Source organism: Ostrea edulis, chromosome 7 (genome assembly GCF_947568905.1).
Source record: "Ostrea edulis chromosome 7, xbOstEdul1.1, whole genome shotgun sequence".
Taxonomy (NCBI): Eukaryota; Metazoa; Mollusca; class Bivalvia; order Ostreida; family Ostreidae; genus Ostrea; species Ostrea edulis.
Window position 1 is genome coordinate 29,698,832 of NC_079170.1, and position 16,691 is coordinate 29,715,522.

General features: G+C 35.3%; 1 protein-coding gene across 1 annotated transcript; it reads right to left on the reverse strand.

The window, feature by feature from the left end:
- Positions 1-562: 562 nt before the first annotated feature.
- Positions 563-16,691, reverse strand: LOC125654946 (UDP-galactose translocator-like). The gene is made up of 3 exons (XM_048885059.2): positions 16,541-16,691; positions 13,558-13,892; positions 563-8,367 (listed from the first exon to the last, which is right to left on the reverse strand). Exons 1-3 carry the CDS (start codon positions 16,602-16,604, stop codon positions 7,720-7,722), a joined length of 1,047 nt encoding a protein of 348 aa, XP_048741016.1. The 5' UTR covers positions 16,605-16,691; the 3' UTR covers positions 563-7,719.

The following is a 16,691-nucleotide window of genomic DNA, read 5'->3' on the forward strand; positions in this document are numbered from 1 at the left end:
ACCTCTCCTAGGTGACGGCTACAAGTTACTCCCATGACTATAAGCTACATTATGATCTGGAACAATAATTGAACCTGGGACCCCTGCATTACTAATCAGGTGTTCTAACCACTGAGCTATTCAGCCCATGGTCCTTGTAGGCTTAAATACTACATCCCTCCTTCGTTAAAATGTTTTCATCCTTGAAAATATACAATACTAGTAAGCTCGCCAATGATATAGACACATGCATGTATATCCATCCCCAAATGTTACATCATGATTTCTACATTGTGTGGCGGTCAGACAGGTCCAATACGCATTATGTGAAGGCAGCGAAGCGCATTTGTACCCACCGCGTGTGGACAAAAGTATGTTTTGCGTCTCACTGTGCATAAGAGTTCTACAAAGGGAAAGAACTATTGTGTAACTTGGAAATTGCATATTGGATAGCTCAGTAGAGCACCTGATGAGAGATTCTTGGGGGCCCGGGTCTTAACCCGACCTGGTCTGTTGTATTTCCCCCCTTCCTGAATGCATATCACTGTCGTGGCAGTGACAAGAAATAAAATAAACACTGCAAGTCCTTTAATACAGTTTATTTATTCCCACTTGTTTCCTCTAAGGATTCATCTTCAACATATAGATATACAATTGGTGTAGGTGAGAAAATTACAATACAGATGAGCAAAGTCCCAGAGTGCATATTCTGATCCTTTATAGTGTAAACATTACACCATTTACTTATCCAATCTGTCAGACTAAGACAACATGCTTAAGGTTGTTCACTCCCAAGAATGAGTCGTTATAACAATTGCAAGGTATTTCATTGTCTATGTATGATTAATGACATCACAAAATAAAGGTGGTCTGAGTGCAACTAAATACAATGAAATTGACAAGACTGCAAGTAGTGTAAACTTCAGGAGTGAACATTTAATTAGCATCCAACACAGGGTTCTGACACAATCTGAGCAAAAACCAGTATATAATATAGTGGGAGAATATATAATATTCACACACGCCCAGTCAAATCTCGAACTCGATGAAAAACTTACATCTGAGGGTTTGAAAAGAAATTGTAGTTGGGACCTCCAACTCACTTTGACATATCCATGGTATTTGAAATATCGATGTTTCAGATATCGGAGTTCAACTGTATATATTTGTTTTCAGATTGTGTCAAAACCCTGTGGTATTCAATAGTTTTTTATTTTTTTTTTTATAATTTATTCTTTTTTCATATTCACATAATCATCAGTAATAGTAATGAAGATACATATTAATCATTTTATACATTCTCACACTCTTTCACACTACTAGTTCAGCATTATTGGTAGAATACTTCTTATTCTAGGTTACAGATCAAAAATAATTTTCCAGTTTTCCCAAAGTCTGTCGAATTTCAAAACTTCACATGATTTAATTGCTACAAATTTTTCAACTTTGTATTTGAAAGAAAGATAATGTATCAGCCCAGTAATATGAGGAATTTTGTTTTGCTTTGAACAATTGAAAACATATTGCTTGGTATACAGAATTATGAAATTAACAACTTTATTACACAAACTGAAAGGTGTTTCACCAAAAATAACATTACTAACATTAAAACCAATTCTTTTTGATGTTTTTCTGAAAATATGCATGCTAAGATTATTCCAAAGTGCTAAAGTATAAGAACAAGACATAAACATATGTTGCATTGTTTCTTCATTATCTTTACAAAATGAACAACAGTCATCTGAAATTATACTGATTTTCTTGAGGTAATATTTCGTAGGAAGAAGCTTGTAAAGAATTCGGTACTGCAACCACTGAACTTGGGTATCAATACTTGTTTTAAAACAAACTTTAAACAGCTCTTTGACAGAAACATTGCCTTCTAAATGTACAGATAATTCAGTGTTCCAATTTTGAATTGATTTGGGTATGAGATCATTACTATTTATCATATTATATAACACTCTGGAACATTTATCATTCAACAGTATAAATTCAAAGTAAAAAGGAATAAATGGTGTACAATTTTTTTTAACATCTGATCTCTTAACAGACAAAGTCTTTAAAAACTTAGTTATAGTACTGGTAATACTGTTGTATTGCATTGTACATACATTTGCTAGTCTAAATTTTTGTGAAAAATCTTGTAGTAATAAAAAATTTCCATCTTCATCTAAAAAGTCTCCAATTATTTTCACACCATGTTGATACCATGTTTTAACATAAATGTCTTTATTACCAACACACATATTTGTGTTATGCCATACTGGAACAGAACTGAGTTTTTGCATGGAGTACTTTTCATCCATTACTCGAATCATTGCTAACCATGATTGAAAAACATCACGCCAAAAATCATTGCTGTGGTTTATAATAGTATAAATATATTCATCTCCAAAATCTATGGTATTCAATAGTTAATGAGAATAATTGGAATTCCAAGGCCTAATTACAAGAATTGAACATTTGACAACATACCTTTATTTTACGTACAAATGAAAACTTACACTACATTATATAATACCACATGGTGTGATTTATAGGGATCAGGTCTCGTGTATCACATCGGACATCATCTTGTGATTTGATTGGAATTAAATTGAGGAGGAGAAGAATAAAACAATACAAATTGTTATCAGACCTGAGAAACAATTTCTTTGGAGAGATAGATAAATGTGCATACAGTGACTTCACAGGTACGCGTGTTGGAATACCCTACAAAACGACTGAGCATGATGTGTGATTGATGCAGTCCATACTTTTTGAATCCAAACAGCTTAAAAAACAGAATTTTTTTTACCTTCTCAAAGACATTAGTGGAACATGCAATTACCAGTATTTATGTCCTTGTACATAGTATATATGTAAATTAATAATTCCCTTTTGAAAATTATTAAACTTATTTTGCATATTCCACATTTCTTTTAATGATGTATTTGAAATTACAGGTCTGAATAATGGGATTAAAATTAATGGTTAGTGAGCCTTATTCTTGTACGTTACAAAAAATATAATGTTTAATACTTTACACTAAATAAAACACTGATGCCCCCGGGTTACAACAAAGTGGAACTGTAAGACATTGCAGTTTTTTTTTGAAATTTCCAAACACTAGGTCAATGGTCAAGGTCAACAAAATTGGAAGGGTCTTCTCACAAAATTGCTCTTGCTTAATTACCTCTTACAATTTGAAAGATATGGCTTATAAACAAATTTTCTTAAAGTAGGTCAAACATCAATATAAAGGTCACGAGGTCAAAGATGTTGGTGTCAATGGAAAAGTCTTGCCACAAGGCATACACATACCAAATATGAAGGTCTACCTCTTTTAAAAGGTGTAAAGATATGTATTGACCAAGTTAATTTTTTTTTAAAATTTCCAAAAACTAGGTCACTGTCACAAGGTCAACGAATCTGGTATCATTAAAAAGGTCTTCTCACAAGAAATGCACATGCTGAATATAAAAGCAGTACCCCTTACAATTTGAAAGGTATGGCCTACAATCAAATTTTCTACTAGTAGGTTTAAGGTCACCAGGTCAAAGAATTTGATGTCAATAAAAAGGTCTAGCCACAAATAATACACAAATTAAATATGAAAGCTTTACCTCCTATGACCAAGGTTAAAGTTTTTGGTCTCAGACAGACAGGACAGACCAAAAACTACATGCCCTCGGATCTTTGATTCTGGGGACATAAAAATAGCAATAAATTAAGTTGGATTTCATTCATCCTATTAAATATACAATGTACAATTAAATTTTCTTAAAATTTCAAAATCAATTACAGTCCACAGTTCTTGGTGAAGTTGGTACAATATATATATACATTATATTAGATATAACATGCACTAATTTGTACTAGGGAATTACAGAAATGTTCCATTTTATCAATTGAAGATAAGAAACAAAATGCATTTTAAAATATGAATCATTGTGGACTTTCAAATTTAGTTTCAAAGGTAGAATTTGCCACTACAGGACCTACAGCTATGGTTGGGAGTGTGACGCCACCTTTTTCGTTTACCGTGGACTGTAATTTGACGGGTCAGTATGACACACGTTTACCGTGGGCTGTAATTTGACGGGTCAGTATGACACACGTTTACCGTGGGCTGTAATTTGACGGGTCAGTATGACACACGTTTACCGTGGACTGTAATTTGACGGGTCAGTCTGACACACGTTTACCGTGGGCTGTAATTTGACGGGTCAGTCTGACACACGTTTACCGTGGACTGTAATTTGACGGGTCAGTCTGACACACGTTTACCGTGGACTGTAATTTGACGGGTCAGTCTGACACACGTTTACCGTGGACTGTAATTTGACGGGTCAGTCTGACACACGTTTACCGTGGACTGTAATTTGACGGGTCAGTCTGACACACGTTTACCGTGGACTGTAATTTGACGGGTCAGTCTGACACACGTTTACCGTGGGCTGTAATTTGACGGGTCAGTCTGACACACGTTTACCGTGGGCTGTAATTTGACGGGTCAGTCTGACACACGTTTACCGTGGACTGTAATTTGACGGGTCAGTCTGACACACGTTTACCGTGGGCTGTAATTTGACGGGTCAGTCTGACACACGTTTACCGTGGGCTGTAATTTGACGGGTCAGTCTGACACACGTTTACCGTGGACTGTAATTTGACGGGTCAGTCTGACACACGTTTACCGTGGGCTGTAATTTGACGGGTCAGTCTGACACACGTTTACCGTGGGCTGTAATTTGACGGGTCAGTCTGACACACGTTTACCGTGGGCTGTAATTTGACGGGTCAGTCTGACACACGTTTACCGTGGACTGTAATTTGACGGGTCAGTCTGACACACGTTTACCGTGGGCTGTAATTTGACGGGTCAGTCTGACACACGTTTACCGTGGGCTGTAATTTGACGGGTCAGTATGACACACGTTTACCGTGGACTGTAATTTGACGGGTCAGTCTGACACACGTTTACCGTGGGCTGTAATTTGACGGGTCAGTATGACACATGTTTACCGTGGGCTGTAATTTGACGGGTCAGTCTGACACACGTTTACCGTGGACTGTAATTTGACAGGTCAGTATGACACGTTTACCGTGGGCTGTAATTTGATGGGTCAGTATGACACGTTTACCGTGGGCTGTAATTTGATGGGTCAGTATGACACGTTTACCGTGGGCTGTAATTTGATGGGTCAGTCTGTGATTCCTTGGTACAGGATAATTATATCTACACAATAATGGAATGTTTCTGGATATTTGATATCTACATATAGCTTCATAAACACACAGGTTCATTACACAATCTACATTTTACAAAACTGATCAGCATTCACAATTTTAAAAAAAATCATTAACAAATTATGAAATCCAGTGGACTTTTTCTCTATGTACAAATAAAATAGGAAACTTAAAATATACTTTAAAAAAACATGCAGCCATATACATGTATTTCCAAACATATAATTGATAGAATATACATGCAACATGGGGATTATACATCTTAGACGAATGATTGCTTCTTAAATTCTAAGTAATCATCTAAGATGTACAGCGCTTCTGATTGTTTATTCATAAATATCAGCACCAACTCTACTTTAAAAAATGATAGCAATTCAATTTTGAACACAGCTTCTCTATTTCTTCTACAAAAGCAAGACACATAATTTATGTTTAATTTCCATTCAATTCATTTCCAACTTATGGTATCAGCTGTCTCATGACTATAGAGTAAACCCACATAGTATCTGATCAAAATGTGCACAGCTTGATAGATTTTCACATTACTCAACATTAAGTTAAAGCCTTAAAGATGGGCACTCAGTTTGAAGTCACAAAATTTAACAAAAACTCAAGAAATGTCACCCTTTACCATATTACTGTATTTGCAAATAGAACAAGGGCATACCACATCACTAATTAAGGATCTCTTTCTATTCATCCCCATCATTCCCTATAACTTTATTGTGAGAGATTAACATTAATCTTAACACCCCCTGTATTATATTCTTACTGACTTCGAAACAAACATTTTAATGCAACTATTTGACACCAAAATTACTGTTTTAAAATACTGTAGACGTATTTAATTCCACATGGATTATCACTTCTGGTTTGGTCTGCAGGTACGAAATTCTGCTGAGCTGCATATGGCTTATATGAAATTAGTTTACGTATATATACTTCAAGTCCGCTGGTACGAAGTTACATGGATTCTACATGGAAATAAGTACAGCATGTAACAATGCGTGTTTACAGCGATAAAATCTATATACATCACTGTAAAGATAATATAGCATGCATGTGCCTTCATTTAAATCACAGTTAATTAAATATTGGGGAAGAGGGTTGTATCAAAGCAAAAATGTTATAATGCAATTTCTTACAATTAATTAACATATTTTTCAGAAATACACAGTTAATGGCAACAAAATACTGGGAGCCAGGAATTACAAAGCTGATTGTGTACAAATATTAAGGTGGATCCGTTAACCATTGCATACAAAATAAATTAAACTAATTTGATTGTCCAAGTATCATCAATTATCTAATATGAATAAGACAATAAAGGAAATAAAGCATAAATGGTTATACCAAATTAAAGGCCAAGTCTGAAACTTACAAACTGCAGAATGTAGTGATTATAAACCCATGAAGATATAAATGTAGGCAGGAAAGAAGCAATATCCAGGGCATTTTTCATTTTGTAATATTTAGGTCACATACTGATCCACCTTAATAAGTATAATACTGTTATCAAGTACATCTTCTGTACAAAAAAAGCATATACGCATTGGGTTTACATATATACAAATACATGTACATGCAAATAGTCGTGCGATACTACTGATGTGCAAGAAAGAATATATATGTTCCACAGGGGCTTAGCCCGTTTGGGCCGAACTCTGTGATAATTTATATTTGTTCCTAAAATCAATCCCCTCACAGTAAAATCATCTTTCTAACAATTAAAACGAAAAACTTCAATAAAAATTTTGCTGAATATATAATGCTATCACTGCTCTTTAAATCAATACATTGTATACGCTTTGCCTTTTTATGTTTTGATCCAGATTGAAAACTGGAGATCAAAGAGCATCAAAGTCTCTATATAGTTAACAATACTACCTACAAAAACTATATTTTACCTTACAAACAATTCAGTTATCAAAGCAACCATCGTAAATCATAAACTTTCTAACAGATCTGTTTCTATATTCACAATAAACAACTTCATACTCAGAGAATAATCATACAGTCTAGATCTTCAGGGGGAAGGGGGGGGGGGGGGGGGGGGGGGGGAGGGTCGAGTATGCATCAAACAAAACATTTTCCAAAGTCAAGTTATTGGGACTACAGGTACATAAAGAAACAAAAAATGAAGGCAGCGTATTCAATGATCGGGCTGACAGAATAGGTAACGGGTGCAGTAGCATGAGCTAGCAACAGAAAGAAATTTAGACAAAGCTAAGTAAAAATGACCCGAAGCTGCAATATTCTCCATACTGGCATGTAATTTCCAGTACGGTAAAACGTGCAACACTAGCAATTCCCTAGTCCCAAACTGCCATATCAGACTTAAACAACTAAATTATCATCTAATTTGAATGAAAAATTAGTCTAACTCAAAATACATTGATATATATACCACATGAACATGTTCCAATTTATAAATATAAAAACCTTTGTGATGTACAGATCCCAATTTTAAATTCAATCTACTTCAACTTTAATGTGTCACTGATATCAAACAGTCTGCGTAGATGAGGGGCTAGTCGTGGGCTTTGGTGGCACAAACTTACTGTACATATACACAGACACAATGACCAGACTCGCCCCGACAAAGAACTGCAGGGACAGGTGGAAGTTAAAAAAGTAAATGGCTGCTATACAGGATATGATAATTGCACCTGACGTGGCAAATCCTTTGAGGATATTGTCTGCATACTTCACAACAACTGCTACGACTAACCCCCCGAATGACTGCAAGCATATGACAGTCCAGACCACGTAATCATACCCAAAAAAGAATCCTTTCTCCGATACATTTTGCCCATCGTTGATTTCCATGGTGACGAATCCGATTATGGATCCAATGATACCCAGTTGGACGTTTCGGAGCCAGATGGACTGTTTGGTTCCTTTCAGGATCTTCTCAAAATAAACTCCAGCAAATCCGGACAGACAGCATTGTACCAGGACAGCTACAAGACCTAGCCAGGGATTCTGTTTGACGGGGACTTTACTTTGGGACGAGTCTGTAGGCTGGACTTGCACGAGAGCCACACCACAAAACAGGATGAAGAGGGACACCCACTGAAGGCGACTCAGCGGTTTGCCGAGCATGATGACAGAGAAGAGAGCTGTGGTTAAGATCTTTAGTTGGTATGTCACCTGAAAAAGGGAAATCCACTTGGTTAGTTATAATCCTGACTTCTGGATATGAAAAACTAAAAAAGCAAATGGTCTAGTAACAGATAGTTTTATTCATTTTATGGGCATAAAATTTTGTGGTTAAGGTTTTTAAAATTGCCCCAAAAATTGGTATGTAATTTTGTGAACATCTACCCTTTAATATCCATTCCTTTTAATTTCAAGAGTTATTTCCCTTTAAATTTCCAGGGATAATTATGATTTACATGATTCATGCTAATGATTCTGTGTCTCGTGTTGACCCTTAATGATGTGTCAGTGGACTTGTCCCCTGCCTTTTTTCTCGGGGTTCATTGGTATTTGTGCAATTAGCTGAAATTCAGGTAGCCTGTAACATTCTTCACACTGTACCAGTCTGACAATGCTGTTTGTTTTGTATCATTCATCAGGTGTGAATAATGTAAGGTACACTCACTGCCCCAGTCACTGAATACAGAGGATGACATGAAAATCTAAAGATAAATATTGGGTGTTTTCCTTAGCAATTTTTTATTTAGAAATCGAAATCTGTGTGTTAAATACCCATGTATGTACATCTTCCAGTAACTATACTATCAGAATCAAAAGAAATGGTTGTTTCTATTAGATTATCATCATGATCAATTTGCTACACATCCAATCTATAACAATATAATCATTAAAATACCCAAGCATGTTTAATCTACACAATACAAGTATTATTACGCTCAAATCAAGAACAAAAGTAGTCATCATGAAGCTGGATTGCATGATGGAGGTGGACACATGTGTTTTGGTATTGTGTACAACATGTAGCTTCTAAGTTACACATGTACTTAAGGCTAGTTTCCTGATCCTTCCCTTAACATCCTGACAACAATAAACATGATAAGGTCAGAGAATAAGACAGACAGATAGCTGACCTATAGAAGTCCTGGTCACTTCAATCCTTTCTCAGTTTCATACATCAAACAATCATTTATTCCAAATGATGTCACCCCCCCCCCCCCCCCCCCCCCCTCACCCCCCCCCCCCTTTAACTAACAGTACATCTTAATTTGCTTTTCTCCCCTCTTACTTCAGCATCCACACCAACTCCTTGTTTGATTTTTTCATTTTCTGCATTGCATATCTTACAGCAATGTACTTTTCAGTTCTCCTTAACCTTATATTGACATTTGTTTTATGACCGTCCATGTAAAATGTATAAAGTTTTTACTGGCCTGAGAACAAAACCACTAGGCCTATAAGTAGGTCCAAATTTCACTAATGTTGACCTTCAGCGTGATATTGACCTTATATTTCTGGATTAGCTTTAATATTTAATATCTTCATTGGAGATGCAGTCATCACACTTTATACACAGGTATATCTACGTGAAAACATGATGGCACCTGATATTATTGTCCTTGACCTTCCATATAACCTGGATCTCAAATTTCTAGATTTTGTATTTAGATAAATTTGATTAACCTACTGAGGTCAATTTCATTAAAGTTCATTCACAAAAGCAAGACAGTTTCACCTTGACCTCTCACATGACCTTCATTTTCACAATTTAACCTATTGAAGATGCCATCAATTAATATTTTCATTCACAGATTCATCTTGAAAAAATCAGTATATGCACCCAGGGGTGCATAAGCCGAGTTGCATGGGATACATTGTAAAGTCAGGAATGATGTGGCATATTTATAATTGTGAAGAACTAATTTCAGTTTTAAACTTTTCGAGTTACTGTCCAGAAACCATATCAGGGATCGAAATTAACTTTTTTCACCACTAGCAAATTTTAGCTAGTGGATTATTTTCCAACTAGCAAAATTGAGCTTTTACCAGCATTTTTCAATCGATTACTGTTTTACATGAATTTAAGAAAACAAGCATGTCTCCTTATCAAAATTTTGGGAAATTTTTTAAAAATCTCCTTTAAAGTGCAATAATAAAAATAAGATTGCGAATTCTTTCATTTAAAATTCAATGAATTATCAGACAACATACATGGTGAGGGTCATAGGGTACACTTGTGCGGCGTACTCGCTGTCCAGAGATCTACCACCTATTTACAACATCATGTGGATTGAAATCTTGAAGACTGTTTGCGCCAATTCAAACTATATGTTCAAAACTTTTGGAAATTTCATCTAAAAAAATTCTAGTTGAAAAGAAAACCCTGCAAACTCGAAGTGTTTGACTATAGAGTACAGAAGGACACCGCGTGAAACGGTGGCACACTGTCATGTGTTGTTTCATGTATACACAGACGAGATCAATATGCTTGCTATTTAAATCAGACGTCTCTGAGACGTCCGAAGTGTGTATGAAGTAGGCCATCTTCGACATCACTGACTGATGAGATGACCTTGGCCTTAGTTATTTATTCGATCCACGTTTACTTTTTCAATACTTGTATATTCATTCTGTAAAGCGAAACGCTTTTGCACAAGACAAAATTATTGTAAACTTCAAAGTACAGCCAATAAACCGAGGAAATCTGGGGAAAAGATCAGGGTTTTTTCACTCGCAAAAAGTTGCGATCACTTGTGATTTTTTACTCGCAAATTCAATTTTGAACTCGCATTTAGCGAGTATTTCCCCTTAATTTCGTTGCCTGCATATTTGTCTGAAGTTTTCAATCTATATTCGGTCACTGTGACTTTGACCTTTGTTCTCCAAAATCAATAGGGGCCTTGCTTTGCTGGTATCCAACAATATATCCATTCAGTATCATTTGATTCGGATTTAAACTTTCTGAGTTATCATCCAGAAACCAAATATTTCTGAAATTTCCTTCTATATTCGGTCACTGTGACCTTGACCTTTGATCTATTTTCTCCAAAATCTATAGGGGTTTTCCTTACCTGGTACATAACAATATCTGTAAGTATCATTTGATTCGAATTTAAACTTTCTGAGTTATCATCCGGAAACCAAATATTTCTGAAATTTTTATTCTAAATTCGGTCACTGTGACCTTGACCTTTGACCTATTTTCTCCAAAATCAATAGGGGTCTTCCTTACCTGGTACCCAACAATATATCAAAGTTTCATTTGATTCAGATTTAAACTTTCGGAGTTATCATCCCGAAACCAAATTTTTCTGAAATTTTCATTTTATTTTCAGTCACTGTGACCTTGACCTTTGACCTTTTTTTTCCAAAATAAATAGGGGTCTTTCTTACCTGGTACCCAACAATATATCAAAGTTTCATTTGATTCGGATTTAAACTTTCGGAGTTATCATCCCAAAACCAAATTTTTCTGAAATTTTCATTTTATTTTCAGTCACTGTGACCTTGACCTTTGATCTTTTTTCTCCAAAATCAATAGGGGTCTTCCTTACCTGGTACCCAACAATATATCAAAGTTTCATTTGATTAGATTGTAAACTTTTTGAGTTATCATCCGGAAACCATTTGTTGACGCCCGGCCGCATCACCAAACCAATAGCCGAGTTCAACTTCGTTGCAACTCGGCTAAAAAAGAATTTCCTGTGGGTTTTTTTTCCACTTAACCTTCCAATCAACCTTAACCTCAAATTCTGATTTTGCATATTAAGACTGCGTTCATTAAACTGCATACTTTCTGAATTTTACATGTGGCTCACTTCTAACAAACTACAGCCAGGTATCCATGTCCTATGGACATATCTCTAGTCTTATAATTCAAGGAAATTTATAGTACTACATTATCTTATTTGACAGGTAATATTCAAATCATAATCCATTCAAAATTTCAAAAGAAAAAAAAGATCCTTTCCATTCCATGGCAGGATTTTCCTGCCTGACTACATAAATTAATCATAATTAATTATTATCAATTAATCATAATTAATATTGTACAACAAGGAATACATGATAAAAACACACTGACGCCATTCACAAGCTTGTACTACAACACATTTGCATTCCATGAATAATTAATTATCTAGAAATTGAATAGCTTAATAATAATGTTTGATTACAGTACATTTGTGACTAAGAAGGCAAGTATATAGCATGTTGTGTACATTTAATCAAAAATAAATGTATGAGGGATAGATTCTGGGTAACAAAAGAAAAAAACCTACTGGGCTGCATTTGGTTTTAGCCTTTACAAAAAGCTCATTCATATTAATTCTAGTTTATGACTTTAGCCCGAGCAAATGCATCAAGTTGTTTTACATACATCACAATGACTAAATGGTGTGCGGATACAGTAGGAAACTTTTAAGAGATAAATTACTATGATGTAGCATGATACAAATAGTATCATTTACGCATTTTAAGTTTGTTATTTCCAAATGATTGATTGATATTTCATATCGTTAATCAGTGGCAATTCTATTTCGAAAATGTAACTTTAAGTCTACATCCTATACTCCAATCATGAAACTGACAATGAAGATAAAACAACAGTCATTTAGAAATTAAATAATTACTTGTCTTGCAAAGACAGTATTTGTATGAGGTTTTTGCAATATTTGTATGATGATAATGCAGTATGAAAGTGTCCTTTGGTCAAATGCTACAAGAAGTTCTGCACATGCACGAACGACTGTTGATGTTGAAACATATCGGGGAAACAACACTCGAGTCTAAATTGACTGATTCAGACAAGAAAAATGGAAGAAAGAAGTCAATTTAAAGTTAAATCAGTATAGAATTTACATTGGGGATGAGTACTCTATATCACTTAAGTAAACATCTTGTGCAGGCATTTACAAAAGAAACAGACAATTGCCTCTGATTCCATCTTTGATACCAACTTGTTTGTAGCATCTCACACCCGCTTCCCAGTTATCTCCGTACGACTCCCCAAAAGATAAGGAGGTTCAGAGCGATGGGGAATTCAGATAAACAGACACCACTGGGTTGCATTTGACAAGTTTACACTAAAATTGTATGCTAAGTAAAATACTGTAACCATCAGACACCCTCTTCCCAGTGAAGACAAAATAATAAATTCCATAAAATCTGCATTAAAAAATTGCCGCCGATTACAGCTCATATTGCTCAATAAATTAATAACACTAAATAACATTTTAATAATAAATCATTAATATGAAGCAAATACCCTTATTCTCATCGTCGGGGCCCACTGGTTTTTCTCTCCGTTAAACTGCATACGAAGAGGAAACCCATGGGTTCCGACAATGCCTTATTCTTAGTAATATATATATATAGCGCTCCTCTCATATAATCTTAACTTACCTGAAAAACTGCAGCATCCAAATTTGAGACAGCAACGAAAAGCAAATTGTTCTGCAGAGTGTATATGATGGACGGTACGGAAATCTTTAAGCAATCCATTGGTTGCTTTATAATGTTCTCATTCAAATGAGAAAGAAATGCCCTCAGACTGCCTTCTTTAAAAAAAATGATGATGAAACATGCCAGGAATTTCAGTACTTCGGACATTATCACAGCGGTGGTCGACATGAACATGTCGCCCGGACGAGTCCGTACATATCGCATCATCAGTATGAAGACAGCATTTTGTAGCATCAACGTCATCAAACTGAAATACTTCAGATATGACCCGGTGTCTGAAAATAGAGAATCAACAAATAATGTCCGAGTGTTCCAAAGAATGTATATATATATATATATATTTGTATGTTTTCTGAAGGAGTTTTACTGGGAAAGTGTTATCAAAGCAGAGGGATTTGATTTGAATTTGAACATATTTTATTGTCTGGATTTTATAACAAAAGGATTAAGCACAAGTTCTTAAAACTTAGAATGCCCTCTCGCAGAGGAATATAAATCGCATTGTGACTGCCATGAATGGGACACAAAATCAAATAATATGCTTTTATTATTTTGTTTTATTGCTTAATATTGGTTACAAAAAATAAATATGTACACATGTACATGTAACAGAGAGGGCGATCACTTCAAGACTGGGACTCGAATCTAGGTCCCCAAGCTCAAGTCCGGTGCCCTCCTATCCAGGCAACAGTCCCCAAACTGAAGTTTGGTGCCCTCCTATCCATGCAACAGTCCCAAACTCAAGTCCGGTGCCCTCCTATCTAGGAAACAGTTGAACTAGTGATGTAGGAGCACCAAAAAGCTTGGCAAACTCTGAAGGAGAAGAGTTCCCACCCCACACCCTACTAATACCGAGCAAAAATGAACTGTATCAAAAATGTCCTTTTCTCTGTATAAAACTGATGAAATTAAGAAATCAATGTAAACAACAGACACTACATTATGACTTTTTGAATTTCAATGTATTATATTCTGAGTGTAATTCCTGTTACAGTATGACATCCTTTAACCAGGTCTCACATTTGATACAGTTTATATGTACCGACTGACTGCTAGTCTCAGGCAACAGTGGGGATAGTTGGAAATTGAGAGTTTAATCCATTCACATTGGTAATCAGGTATGTGCATTGCTAATTAGATGTGTGTATTGCTAATTAAATATGTGTATTACTAATTAGATATGTGCATTGCTAGAAGAAATACATGATTGCAATTAGCATGTAAATACACTCTCTTGAAGGGAGGAGGGGTGTTGGGGGGCGTCTGAATACCCTCTCTTATAATGTTACAATATTAGGGCTGCAACGGGTACCCGAAATAACCGAAAACCGCGGGTCATGTTGTTCGGGTTGGGTTTAGTTCTATTTTCCCATATTTTGGTTCCGGTCTGGTTTTTAAAATAGAATCATTATTAGAAATGCGTTTAAATGAAATGTCATCAAAATCCTCAAAGGTGACTGTATTTTGATCAATTATAAAAGGATGGCATTGTGGACAAAACTGTAAATAATGACACTCAGTATCCAAAATATGTCGGACGCATTTAAAATATGCCACAGGATCAACATCGTCAATGACAAAACATTGAAAGACAATGAAAGCATGCACTGGAAACGAGTAGAAGTGACAATGCTGTTTCTAATACCATGGATGTCGAGTCTAAACCACAGTCCACGTTCCCTGAGTAATTATTGTAACAAAATACAATAAAGCTTTTTGATTTTAACTGTATATTAGATTTCTAAAATAGTTATATAGACCCGAACCAAAATACCCAAACCCGAAGTAAAAGATTTAGAACCGACTTGACCCAAAAATATTTGAAACTGTGCCAGCCCTATACAATATGTCAGGGTTTTATCCAGCATCTAGATATTACAACCCATTTTATATTTAAGGGGAATTTTTGAGAAATCCAGTCATGAGCTTCCAGGGGATGGGGATGAGGGACATCCATGGAATATAATATCCACAGATTATAACAGCCATATAAATTGATTAATTACTCATTTTATCTGTATTTTAAGTCTGACAATTATAGAAATTGACTTAGAATATATAAAAAAAAATTTTGTTGAAAAATTCTTATACAATTTTGTGAAGTTTCTACAAATGAAGGGGATTTTTTTATCTGTGAAAGGGGAAATATCCATTTGTTGCCAAAGGGGAAAGGTACCTTTTACCGGTAGTAAAAACAACCTAGATAAATCCCTGTATGTACAGTATATGTGTGTATATATATAATTGTATATATATAATTATATGTATGTGACAAGTCCTTGTGTTTTCATATTAATCTCAAAATGATATCACTTTTGTGTGGTTTTAAAATGAGATGATTTTGAAAGAGTTTTCCAATGTATTCCAATGTAAATCTTTGGTCCATTTGACCTTTATTTTTTAGGCTGGATATTTGGACTAATGCCTCTTCAGTCCAAATATCCAGCCTCGATGAATCTCACTGAGATTAGACAAACTTGAATACACAATATTATAATTGGATGTTTTCATTTGCCAGTTACAAAAGTAAACAAAAGATTCAAAATGAATAAAAAAATGAAGGCTTTAATACTGAATAATACTGAAGCAACTTAGTCTTAGAACTCCTCTAGATTTAAAATCAAATAAAACTAGCAATATTAAATGTAGAAATTTTCAATAAGGGTATTTATTATCCCAGGGCTGTTTCTCTTAGCTACTGCCACACCTCATAGCTTTCAGGTTCTATCGTTAAAATAACAGATGAAATATGGTCCAAGTTCCACAAAATATTTTTCATGTGTGTTCACAATGCAGGATCATCATTTTTCAAGTGATGAGACTTGGACACAGTTAAATCATTTAAACTAACGCTCAATTCTCGAGGAAATTCGAAATGACCAGCTCAAACTATACTTCTAAACCAAAAATCGATGTTCTATACCTGCAGTCTGTGGATCGACGAGACCATTCGATTTCCTCTCCGTTTGTCCTGACATTTTGATCATAAATCATGAAAATACAGGACTTTGGTGTCCAAAACAACTCGCCACACTGGCAACTCACGTAAACGCAATCAACGATGCGTTCGATTT

Coding starts and splice junctions, on each gene's coding strand:
- LOC125654946 (XM_048885059.2), bottom strand. CDS start 16,604: ATGATCAAAATGTCAGGACAAACGGAGAGGAAATCGAATGGTCTCGTC. Junction 13,893..16,540: donor CGTCGATCCACAGACTGCAG/GTATAGAACATC, acceptor CTCTATTTTCAG/ACACCGGGTCATATCTGAAG. Junction 8,368..13,557: donor TGGATGCTGCAGTTTTTCAG/GTAAGTTAAGAT, acceptor TCCCTTTTTCAG/GTGACATACCAACTAAAGAT.